Source organism: Saccopteryx leptura, chromosome 1 (genome assembly GCF_036850995.1).
Source record: "Saccopteryx leptura isolate mSacLep1 chromosome 1, mSacLep1_pri_phased_curated, whole genome shotgun sequence".
In the NCBI taxonomy this organism is placed as follows: Eukaryota; Metazoa; Chordata; class Mammalia; order Chiroptera; family Emballonuridae; genus Saccopteryx; species Saccopteryx leptura.
The window spans coordinates 273,910,736-273,923,874 of record NC_089503.1 but is presented as its reverse complement, the minus strand read 5'-3'; the positions used below and the strand labels follow the sequence as shown (position 1 = coordinate 273,923,874).

Below are 13,139 nucleotides of genomic sequence, written 5' to 3'. Positions count from 1 at the left end.
ACGAAGAGCTACTCTATTCCTCGCTGTGGCCTCAGGGACTTACAATTATTTTCTTGTGTCAAGACAGATAATTTTCATGTTAACAAAAATATAAGTTATATTGTCCTAGCTGACACATTATCAGGAAATGGCATTAGTCAAGAGTCAAATAAGTAGAAAAAGCTGAAAGTGTCATGCACTAAAATAAGGACATGAGCCCCCCAAAGCCATGGTCATGGGAAGGGTTGCCAGCCAAGGTCTTGGTTACAGGCCAGTACCACCCGGACACTCGGACACTGCGGGGAGGCAGCAGTTCTTTGAACATGCGTGGTGTCTCTCTGCCAGGCACCTGGGTTTTGATTACACTTATTGTCAAATTAACTAATAAATAGCCCCAAAGGCCCTTAACATATCTCCGCCAATGAACACTGAAAATCTGAAAGTCTACCCCAAGTGTTAAGAGCAACATCTAAAAGCTCTGGGCATTTTTTCTAATGATCTCAATTTTGTTTGTTCCTCCTCGGTCATCATCCTTTGGGTAATGAGAGAAGCAGAATGGCCTACTGATGCTCAGAGCCATTCTGAGTACAGGCTGCAGGATTTATCCCTCACACCCTTTCCTCTAGTCTATTCATTTATTTTTTTATTCCCTGTCATTATTTTAATTTCCTGCACAGTCCTTCCTTTTCCCTTCTCATGTTCTGTTCCCAAGAAAGACTTGCCCAAAATATCAGTTCTCTTATCAAAACTGAGGGTTTGCTTGCAAGAAGAAAATACATTCCCCTAAATACCTCGATGTACTCACATCTCCCCTAACCATATTTCAGAGATGCTTTGTGTTCATTCAGATAGTCAGACAGTGGATAAACAGTTTGGTTTTAAGTTTGAAGGCAGGGATGAGGAAGTTTTAAGTTTCTATTAATATTTCAGAATCTTGACTCTGTCACTGGATGGATTTTGAGACACAAATACATCTTCTTAGGGTCTAATATCTAGAAGCAATATATTAATTTATTGACAATGTATGTTTTAATGCATATTAATATAAATCTTCCTTATTGACATAGTAATGAAGTATAAACACTGGAAGTGAAAAAATACACAGAAGGGGAAAATATCCCCCAAATTTGTTATATTCTTGGCTTTTTCCCATTTCACCAAAAGCCAAGAGGCATTTCTCAAGGGTTCCAAGGTACAAATCAGATTTACTTAAACAGTATAGTAGAATTCGGATAAGTTATTTTGGGAACAAATATAACAAACTTCCTCATTTTCTTTTGCATGAATCCCTGAATATAAAAGCTATATCAATTATAGAGAATTACAGCTTCTTTCAAAGCCCTATTAATAAACAAGCACTTAAATCAATTTGCCAAATGAACCTGGTTTTAAGGAGCACAAATAAATGTGGTAGGAAATGTCTGCAAGGTTTCCTACCAAAGTGTTAAAAGTAGTTACCTTAAGGCCGGACAGAGAAAACAATAGTCTTTAAGTGGAGCTGTAGCTGTGCTTCAACTTGCTATGTGCTCTAACAAGTCTTCACTCTCTTTCTAGGAGGATCAGGATTACAAACCCATAATTTCTATAGAGCTGGGAGTAACAGATTTTCTGAACTGGGTTCATCAGCTATAGATTTTTATAAATTTTTCAGAAAGATTATTTCAGTAAATGAACAATCTCCTCTATGAGCAGCTTTTTGTTTCCATCAGCCCTAAGCTTTACCATCACTCTTCCTTCTCCTGACCATTCAATTCATATGCAGACAGAGTGACTGTTCCCTTGGAAGAGAACTGCTTGGATGAGAATGAGACATTTCGTGTTGGAATAAGCTCGTGAACTCTTATCCCTCCTGTCATGACTCTGGAGAGAGTTCTGACAGAATAGGATGGACAGAAACACAGGCAAGCATATGGATACTTAAAAATGCAAGTACAGGTGCCTGGCACAATGCTGGTCTTAATAGTAAGGCCAAAAATAGGGCTATCGTTCCACGGCAGTCTTCTCTTAGGGTAGAAGTCACCTGGTGAGTTCCTCATTACAGTTTCTAAAAACTGCGACCTGTCTCTTCTTTGTGGCCTCTTTGTAGTGATTGGCTGAACTCTGACACTGACATGCTCATCTCTTAGCGTTCGACATACTCTACTTTCTGGTTCTCCTGCTCTTTCTATTGTCTTCTTTTCTACTTATTTTACTTGTCTTTCTTCTTTTTCCTAAGTGGGAGATTCCCCAGGCTCTGTCTCTGGCTTTCTCTTCTCTCTTTATAGTTATCCCTTCTTCCAACTCTCTCTAATCTGATGGCTTCCACTGTCATTCCCTGTGGACAGTCACAGTGAAAACTGTCAATTACTGAGGACCTTCACTGTGCTGGACACTTTTACATTTCATCTCACCGATTGCATAACAATTTTCTGCCTTTTAATGAAGAGGCAGAGTCTTAGATAGGTTCAAAGACTCTCCCAAAATAGCCCACACCACAGTGATGATCAGTGATGGGATCAAAGTTTGATCCCACCAGCTCTTTCTGGCTCTAAGGTGCGTGCTGTTGTGACAACACTGCCCCTCCTAATCCATGACTTGGTCTCTAGTTTCATGTCAAAATCAACAACTCCTCTTTTCTCACCCACTTCTGCTCCCAACAAAGAGACATTCTGAAACCTAGATACCACTTTTCTTCCAAGGGCTAGGCTCACAATGTCAAGTGCCTCTGTCACCTTGCAGTCTTCTACATCCCGTTTCTCCTTGTCCCTTTTAGACCACACTGTTCCCTTAGTTAAAACCTTCAGTGGCTTCCCACTGCTGATGAAATAATGTCCAAATAACTATACGTATTATTCAAACGTCGGATCTACTTTTCCTGCCAGATCTCTCAGAGCTTCCAGGTGGACCATGTGCTAGTGAAACCGGGCAGAGAGCCCCAAAGCACTTGAGTGTACCACACTTAATGCCTTTGTTCAGGCCGCCCCTTTTACAGGAACTCACTCTTCATTTCTTTTATTATTATTTTTTTAGTTTTATTTAGGAAATTAAATTTAAGGGGTCACATTGATCAGTAAGAGTACACAGGCTTCTGGTAAACATTTCTATAGCATTTGAACTGTTGATTATGTTGGGTACTCATCACCCAAAGTCAAATCATTTTCTATCACCTTATATTTGTCCCTCTATACTCCCCTCACCCAGAACCTCCTCCCCTTGGTAACCACTTCATTTTTATCTATGTCCATGAGCCTCAATTTTATCTCTTAATCCAGCAAACACCACTAATCTGTGCAAAGCCTACCCTTTCTGATGTATTGCCCCCTGAAAAACACAGACCAATTCCCATGCATCACGGCCCTGTTAGATATCACTCTACATCTTTAAGCCAACACATATTACATATTTTCATTTGTTCTACTCCTGGGGAACTTAGCCTGTTCTACTTTGGGTTTGTTATTCCCCTCTCCGTCTTACTCCAAACACCTGGGCAGAGAAAGACTGTGTGAGACTCTAGTGTATTCCCTGCAATCTTTAATTCTAAGGACATGTGGATTCCCAGTAAACACAGAGTGGGAAAAAGGAGGTTACAGTTGCTTGTGTGAAAAAAGACATGCAGACTGATTATAACAGTAGCTTTATTAACTCAAAGAATACAACGGCACAGTTTTAGGTATGATCTAGTAAGTGCCACTGTGACATTCTTTTGAGTTACATATTAGTTAAATTTACTCAAACTTTGATAGTATAGCAATATGGGGTCATCACACTTTAAATGTAATGATTTACATGTTTTTTTATTCCCCAGCAAGCAGAAACAAAATGTTTCACACAAATGGTCCCTGAGTATCTCAAAATTAAGAGGGTATAAACTAATGAGTGTAAATGCAAATCCTCAAAATCATTACATTTCCCCCTAATTTAGATCGGAGAGCAGAAAGGGATATATGGAGAAAATAAAATTAGGTTCTGTCTACTATCATAGGAAGAATGCAGAGAAAACTTATGATAGGATGCAAGTCAATGAAAAAACTCATAAAAATGTTGAACTATAAAAATATAATGTATAATAGGTCTGCTGTGACATAAGTATTTCCAGATAAGGTAAACGACTGCAGTATTAACTTGTGCTTATTCATATGTCAGCTTCTGAAAACGTCCTTTAGTTGCGCCCTCTACTACAGTTTCTTTCCGCCTAAATGGACCATAGATGGCAGAGGGAAGGCTAGAGGGCCATTGTTACCGGGCTCTCCTGCCACGGGCAGTGCCCACTAAACGTTATCCTTGGGACCGAGCAGCACAGAGTGACAACTCTACCAAGGCCTCATTCTCAAACAGTTAATGCAGTTTTTTAGGGTGACTTTTTGGAAAAAATTCAATATACAGGTAGGTTTATTATAAGAACACAAGCATTTATATCAGATGTGATGACACTCACTAAATGTGCATCACGGGGATGTTGGAGTTGTTGTAACTCTGACTTCTCTTTAAGCCAGTTGGTTTCAATCTTTTACGAAACGGAAGAAACTGGATTGCGGACAACCACACCCTCTGTGCAAGGTGACTAATCTGGATGAGGAGTATAAGCAGCTCGATGCAGCAGGATCTCCGCAAACGCCCCCAACACTGACGAACCCACGCATAGCGTGTGCAGCCAGAGAGCCAGTGTTTTCCCACAGAAACTGGACTTCCTTAAACCCTTGAGAGCTGGAATTCAAGACACTTCCTAAGGTATGAATCTTCTGCTCATATCTGCCAATGGGAAAGCTCCAGATTTGGGGAATTGAGCCGTTAGCAATGACAAGAGGCAGGAGGCCAGAAGATGACAGGCACGACAGATGGTGCTATTCACTGCGCAGAGAACTCTTCAGGGAATATCTGTGCACCTGAGACTTAGATTTGGTTTGTGTGACTAAGAAGTGAACTGGGAACTGATGACTTAGCCAGTATAGCGGTACCTCAGCGACTGACAGTCCTATTTAAAAGTTCACAGAATGGGAGAAGGGTAGGGTAGGGCAGAGAAAGCATACAAAATCCAGTATCATCATGGGCCACACCCTCTGCTCACTCACCACGATCATCTGAGCCACGTAACTTTCAGGTCCAGTGTATTCAGTTGGGTCTTTAACCTTCACCAAGACTAGGAAGTACAAATAATGCCACATATTGTGTTCTGACTTGATGTGCTCCTCAAATGAAACAGTTTTATTATCAAATTTGTCCCTCTCGAGTCCTGCAAAACACGGGAAATGCAATGCATGCCATATGTCATTTAATCAGCACTTACTTCTTAGCCTATAAACAAACCATAATAATTATGCAAAAAAGTGCTTTATGTAAAAAATACACCAATTTAAAATGTCATGATTAAAGTAACACAGTATATAAAACCTCCAGGAAAAAAGGTCATAGTTTATAGATTTTTTTCCAACTAACATTTCCTCCTACTCCATGGATATTTGGAAATTTTATTCTCCTAAGAGACAGATGATAATTTCAAATATAGCCATATCAAAATTGTCAAACTAAACTGGACCACAAGTTTAAGAAAAAGAAGGAAAAGTGATTGTGCGAGAAAAAGCACACATACCAATTGGGACAGAAAAAAAAAAGTAATTTTATCCAGGAATTTGGATAAAATAAGAGAAAGCCGCAGTCATCTCTTCAAAACCACTGTGATCGTGAAGGGTGAGCCAACACCCACGGGGATCTGGGCACTGAGTGCAACAAGGGACCCATAGACTCATCCAGCCCGTCAGATCGCTGTGTTACAAACGTTTTGGAAAGGGTATGGTCTGCTCAATTTCCAGGGCACATTTCTGTCTCAGGATGAACACCGAGGAAAGGATCTGGGGAGCAACATTCTTTTCTCTCAAAGGCTGAAGATTGGATGAAAGGAAATGAATGGAGATGAATGAAAACATCTATGGAAAAATGACTTAGAAAGCCAAGTAAAATGGGATGTTGAGATTCAGTCTGGTTTTGTAGTTCAGATATTGAGAAAGAAACCAGGAAATTGAATTCCAATCCTGGATCCTAAGCACTCTTTTCCTAAGCATATTAAAAAAAAAAAAAAAAAAAGAAAAAAGAAAAGAAAGGAAAAGAAGTAAAAACATTATTCACACATGAAGAAAATCCTTTGAATATTAAGATACAAAGTACAATATGTAAAAAAAAAAATCTGTCCCTAATGAAGAAGTGACCTTTTAAATTATATTATTGGATATTGCAATGGAAAATACCATAAAATTTAGCTGGCTGATTGCTATGCCTCATCGTATTTGACCTATCATCAGCTCAGCATGCCCCAAATAGAATCCAATCTTCTTCCCCAGCCCTGCTCCACCCACGGTCCGCTTTTCATTCCTTGGCAACGCCATTCTTTCAGTTGTTCAAGCCAAAAGTCTAGGAGCCATCCTTGAATCCTCTCTCTCATACCACATCCCATCTGTGTTGACATTCTTTTGGCTCTACGTCCAACCTATACGCAGAGTCTGATCACTTCTCACCGTTTCCACCACTACCACCCTGGTCTGAGCCATTATCATCTCTCATCTGGGCTGCGACCACAGCCTCCCAGGCCTCCCTGTTTCCACTCTTACTCTCTACAGCCTACTCACAACCCCGCTGCCAGGGTGAGCCTTTAACAATCTCAGTGAGAGAGCGTCTCTCCCCATTTCCAAACTCTGCACCTCCTTAAAGGTCAAAGTCCTTAAAATGGTCTACAAGTAGGGTTGCCAGATAAAATACAGGATGCCCAATTAAGTCTGAACTTCAGATAAACAATGAATAATTGTTGAGTACAACTATGTCCCGTGTGGTATCCTCTGTTAAACCTGAAGTGACTTGGCCCTATAGCCTCCCTAACCTCATCTCCTACTGTTCTTTCCCTTGCTAACTTCTATCCACCCACACAGGTTTCCTTACAGTTCCATGCACTCAGCTTTCTGCTTCAGGGCCTCAGCACTGGTCATTTCCTCTGCCTACAATACTCTTCTCTCTGGTATCTCTTTGACTAAGTCACTTACCTTGAAGTTTTTGCTCAATCTCACCTTCTCATTGTGGCTTAACTCAATCACACTATTTAATCCTACCACCTGTCTCTTCCCTTTTGCAGACATTCACAAATTCACTCCTTCCCCTCTTTTTTCTATTGTGCTTATCACCTCCTAACAGACTGAATAGAGCTGTATCAACATTGTCAAATCAAACTGAACCACAAGTACAAGGTAAAGAAGTAAAAATGATTGTGCAAGAAAAATCCTGCCTGCTAATCATCATAGAAAAAATAAATGTCATTTTATCTAGACACTTAATACACTTCTCATATATTGTATGTCCATGGGCAGATATAGCTGTCTCTGTTCTTCACCAATGGTCCTAATAGCTTAGAAAGGTGCCTGGTATGTAGTCAGCACTAAATAAAATATTGATTCAATACCTTAAGAATATTTCACACACACTCACAAATACACACAAAAAGAATATTTCACTACTAAAATGTCCTACTAGGATGGCTGTAATTAAAAACAGATAATAACAAGTGTTGGTGATGATGTGGATAAATTAGAATCTTCCTATACTACTGGTGAGAATGTAAAATAGTACAGCTACTTTGGAAAGCAGTTTGGCAGTTCCTCAAAAGATTAGACCATATGACCCAGCAACCCCACACACAAGAGTAATAAAAACATATGCCCACACAAAAGTTTGGACATAAATTTTTTAAAGTAGAATCATTCATAAATAGCCAAAAAGTAGAAACAATCCAAATTCACCTGATGAAAGAATAAACAAAATAAAATCAATATTTTTCTGCATTAAAAGAAATAAACACATGCTACAACACAAACCTTTAAAACCTCTCACTAAGTGGAAGAAGTCAGTCACAGAAGACCACATATTACAGGATTCCATTTATGTGAAAAGACCAGAATAGGCAGATCTATAGAGGCAGACGGTAGATCAACAGCTGCCTAGTGCTTGGGAGGAAAAAGGGTTGGGGGAGGGGGAATGGTGAAAGCTAAGGGATATAAGGTTTCTTTTGGGGACAATGAAAATGTTCTAAAATTGACCGTGATGATAGGTGCCTAACTAAATATACTAAACACCATTAAAATTTTACACTTTGAATGAATGAGTCGTAAGAAATATGAATTATATCTCAACAGAGCTATTATTTTCCCCAAAGAGAAAACACTGAAGTTGATTTTCTCATAATTCAATTCAATTATCTACCCATTGCAAGGTACATAGGGCTATAAAAATAATGTGTCTCCTATCAGTTAATCTATAATATGGTAGAGGAAACAGACAATAGACATTGTAAAGAGGTATAAAGTGTCAACAAAGCATAGAGAAAGGCAAAATGAATTCTGATTAGATGCATTTTAAATGGTTTCAAAGAGGTGTGAAGCTTTGGCCTGGAAACAGGATTATGGCAAATGGAAAAGAGATGAATGGTAATAAAAGATATTTCATTTTTATTTAGCATATATTAATGCTGACAACTACAAAGATGTATAAAAACTCTATTATAATTCCAACAATCTAATCTGACTTGTGAGGAAACAGATTTAGAGGGATTCAATTAATTGCTGAAGTTAACACCTTTGGTTATTGGAATAGTCAGGCAGTATTTAAATTAAAATATTTCTGATGCCAAAGCTGTGTTCTTTTGCCGTCTGGGCAGAGGAAATGGCATGGCAAAACTGGAGATGAAAGTGGATTAACTGGTTGGGGAGCGTCAGTTCTGCTCATGTGGTTAGAAGGGAACATTGGAAATGAAGACGGAAAGGTGCATTTGGCAGAGACCGTGAAGAGCTTTAAACACAAAGCTCAAGAGTGTGCACTTGATTCTGAAGGCTTTGAAGGGAGACTAGCATATTCAGAGCTGGGCAGCTGTGGCAGGATTCAGAGGATGGAGGGAGAAGAGGCCGAGGGTGGGGGCCCCGGAACCAGGGAGGCTGAGGGAAACGTAAAAGAGGGGAAATACTTCTCTTTTATCTTCACTGGTTCTTGCTCTCTAAGCTTTGTTGTCTGCTCCCACGATTTCAATCTTTATCCCCAGTTCTGACCTTTCTTCTCAACTTTACTTTCTATTTCTGGCTGCCTCCTGGATGTCTTACCGGCATGTTAAACTCAACTCATCAAAAATTTGTTTTTTAGCCCTTCTTATTTACCCTTGTCTGTTAACAAAGTCCCCGTCAATCAAAGAAGTTGAAATGATCTTCAAGACACATGCTCTGACAAATCTCCTTCTTATAATCACTGATTTCCTCACCATTCTACAAACCCATTAAATTCTTTGAAAACTCAATACCTCCATCTGGTCACTTTCCTGCTCTCCAGCTCAACCACTGCCACCTCTCTGACTCCCGCAGATACAACCAGTTAGTTCTCTCTGTGCCCACAATACTTTGTTATGAAAATTTGTTGATTTCTGTCTTAGGCTCTATTCCTTTACTGTCTGATTTATGTTCGTATCACCAGGACCTGGCATAGCAGCTGGTAAACAGGTGCTCAACTAAAGTTGACAGAATAATTGAATAAATCAAGAGAGACTGAAGAGGAACTTGGAATAAAAATTTAAGAGGATGTGATGTCCAACAACAGGTATAAATTTATGAGGAATCAAGAATGGCTCTGAATTTTCTGACTTGAGTTTAAGGTACTATCATTAAAGCAAGAGAAAATAAGAGAATTTGGAGGGAGGACACATTTCATTTGGGATGGATTGAGTTGAAGATGCCTATAAAACAACCAAGTTAGAATGTCAGGAAGCTAGAACTTCAGAGAGCTCAAGATGTAAACATACTAATTCAAGGACAAATGACGTATCATGAACAACGAAAGCCAGGGTATTTAGATGAGATGACCAAAGGAGAAAGAAAGAAAGCGTAAGAGCTGCTTTGTGGGCTCAGTACAAACTTTTCAGGCAAACTAAGACTATACGTACGCTGTGTTTCCCACACAGTGCGAGCAAGGTAAGGGTGCACTCCCACTGTCAGCCAGGCATTCCCATTCCTCCTCTCTGGCTGACTTTCCCCCAGAGCCCTGCCATCCTTTGATATTCTACCTGTGCTGGAAAGGACGCTCCATAATGGCAGTGCTTTCTGTCTCCTTTTGTTTGCTGCAATACTCTGGCACATATTAGATGTTCAATAAGTAACTGGTGAACAAATAAATGGATTAATGACTTGAATGTGTAAGTATAAATAACAAAGGACTAATTTACTAAGAAAAGAAAAAAAAAAAAAGAGGTCCCTGTCTCACAGTAACTCCGATTAAATCACCTAGAAAGAGCTTTAATTCTGGAAAGTTGAGTATCTCCATGATAGGAACTGACTTATCATCAAATCCTTTATCCATTTTATTATGTCTCACTTTGTCCTTTTCACTGAATTTTCAGCCTCTGGTTATTCAAAATTAATAATTATTGTGAATCCCAGAGCCAGTCTGTTTTCTGTGTTTACTGCTTCAGCTCTGTCATCTGCTAATTAATTATCACCCTATCAAGACTTCCTCCTGGATTATGAGCCATGGTTTTCTGAGTCATAACTCTCAAACATCTGGTAATTGCCTTCACAGCTAGAAAAGTCCCATCTGCTCTCGTTGCTTGTCACAGTATCTATCTCCTTGGATGCTACTCTGAGTGTCACTGGTACATGCTCCTGAAGCCAGTTCTCTCCTACCGTGGAGATTCTCTCTTCTGTCATTTATCCACCTTCCCTCTTACGGATCACAACTTAACATGCATGCTCTTCCCAGAAGCATTTGTAGATTAATTGCAATGATTTTATAGCTTACTAGTACAAACTCTAAATCTCCCAAATGTTTAAATCATTCTCGTAATTCAGTTCTTATAATACATAAGGTAGATACTGAATCTTATATGTGATGAGAAATTTCAGGAGTGAATGCACATTGAGTGATACGTCACCATAATACATATCATGTTTCTGCTGCACTGAGGTTTTTTGAGGGAAGAGAGTAGAGAACCCTCATGCTATAGGGCTTAGCAGCCAGAAGTGCCACGAACCACTTTTCAATATTTAAAAATGTTTCTATTTTTTAAAAAAATGTTCATATTAAGTTTGTTATACTTTACAACACTTTATTTTTACTAATATGAAAATACAATTTAAATTTACTCTTAGCTTAAATTACCTAAATGACCTCTCACATTTTTTAATAAATGTGAAGCTTCTGGAAAACAGATCATGTATCAATGTCTCGTGCACCTCCTGGTGTCCTTGTGGGCATGTGTATGTCACAAAAACGATACCCTGCATGTGACAAAATGTGGAATAACTTGGCATTAATGTACCTAGATTCTTTTTTGGTCTGCAGTATAGTACATATTAATTTAGTACTTGTTTTATTTTTCTTTTCTAGGTTATAAGCCACATCAGTATAGGGATAATCTTAATTTGGAGCTGACCAATTGGACAGTCATTCATTAAGAAAATACTTATGATTTCCAATACATACTATGGAAGCATAAAAATGGATAAGACATGCATCTGGATTCCTTAAAGAAAAGAAATTAGCATGCACTGAGCGTTTTTTTGCAGTCAAGCCTTGAGCTAGGGATTCTCATATCTACAACCTCATTTTTACTCACCACAACCCCAAATATGGCATTTCAGTTCCCATTTTCCAGATAAGGCAACAATAGTTTCAGGTGAAAGGAAACTTGGCCAATATCACACAGCCAGGCTGTGCAACCAGTACAGTCCTGTGTCTATTTGACTAGAAAGTTCATGCACTTTGTACAATATGACAACGTATAGCATCCGACCAAGGAGACAATACAACACAGAGTTAGTGTGATGTGAGGGACTGAGGAACAGCCGTGTTTGTTTCTGGTTAGTGAGATCAGGGAAGGCTTCATGGAATAATAACAGTATTAGATCTGGGCCTCAGAATGAAGGTAGGAATTCAACAGCTTAGGAGTTTGGCCACTCCAAACAGAAACACCCTAGCGGAGAACACATGGAGAGTTAAAGATGAGTAATCCAGTTAGACTACAACCTGAGCTATAAATGAGAACACTGGGTGAAAAGGTAGGTGAAAAAAGCAGGGCCCCAACTGTAGGTCACCTTCCATTCCAGGAAAACCAGAGTTCTTGTTGTAGATTACAGTGCTCGTGATAGCCTTTTGAGTAAGAAAATAATGAATTCAAAGTGGAAAAATTAGTCTGGCAGCGCTGAGCAGGTCGTTTGGGGGTGAGCCAGGGTAAGCCTCAAAAAACCAAGGTGTGGCTGTAAAGCCAGTTGCCGCGGCCACCATCACAGCAGCCTGACCCATTCAGGTTCGCATTGGATTCAGACAGTTGGTAAAGAAACGGAGCCAAAAGCTGATGGGCCATCATCTTTCATCCTAGCTTGCACCCAGCGGGCAAGTAAAAACACACACTGGGCTCCAAAACCCACTCATTCAGTGCTCACAAAGCTACTGACTTACCCGAGTTTCCTAGAATCAAAGGTTTCTAGCTCACTAGAGTTATTCACCTCTGTAAAGCCAGAAGCCAAGGCCAGGGCCACTATCACAGCAGCCCAGCCCATGCAGGTTCACATTGGATTCGGACAGTTGGTAAAGAAACAGTGGAGCCAAAAACTGATAGGCCATTTTCTTTAATTCTAGCTTGCACCCGGCGGGCAAGTAAAAATACACACTGGGCTCCAAAACCCACGCACATTCAGTGCTCACAAAGCCACTGACTTATCCGAGTTTCCTAGAATCAAAGGTTTCTAGCTCACCAGCCTTATTCTCCTCAGTTCCCCATCTCCTTCCTTCTCCCTGCACAAACTGCACAAACTGGCTTCTCACTCAACACTCCGCCATCTTGGCTGCTTCTCCTGGCCACATGGCCTCTTTCTGCTCTCTGCTCTGCTCCCTCTGCTCTCTCATGCTAATCATCCCAGGAACCAAGAGCGCAAGCTCCCTTTCTGCCCCTATTTTATAGTGTAGATTCAAAACCTTTAATCCAATATACAAAATAGGGAAGTCTCTAATACAAAGTCACTTCTCTGAGGCATGATTGGATTGTACCACCCCACATCAAAAAGGGTGGGAAAGGCTTAATCCCAAAACCAAGCCCCAGGCTACAAGGATTCTCAACACACATTAATATCACCTGGGCGATGGCCTCACGTGGGCAGCGCTATTTTTAACAAAGT

The 13,139-nt window shown here is 39.9% G+C and overlaps 1 protein-coding gene across 2 annotated transcripts in view; it reads right to left on the bottom strand.

The window, feature by feature from the left end:
- Window positions 1–13,139, bottom strand: part of ITPR2 (inositol 1,4,5-trisphosphate receptor type 2) — a 527,270-nt gene that overhangs the window by 41,150 nt on the left and 472,981 nt on the right. For both annotated transcript variants that reach the window (XM_066354092.1, XM_066354101.1), the window contains one exon: window positions 5,028–5,188. In XM_066354092.1, the coding sequence (XP_066210189.1) occupies window positions 5,028–5,188 (161 nt within the window). The remainder of the gene's footprint in view (window positions 1–5,027; window positions 5,189–13,139) is intronic.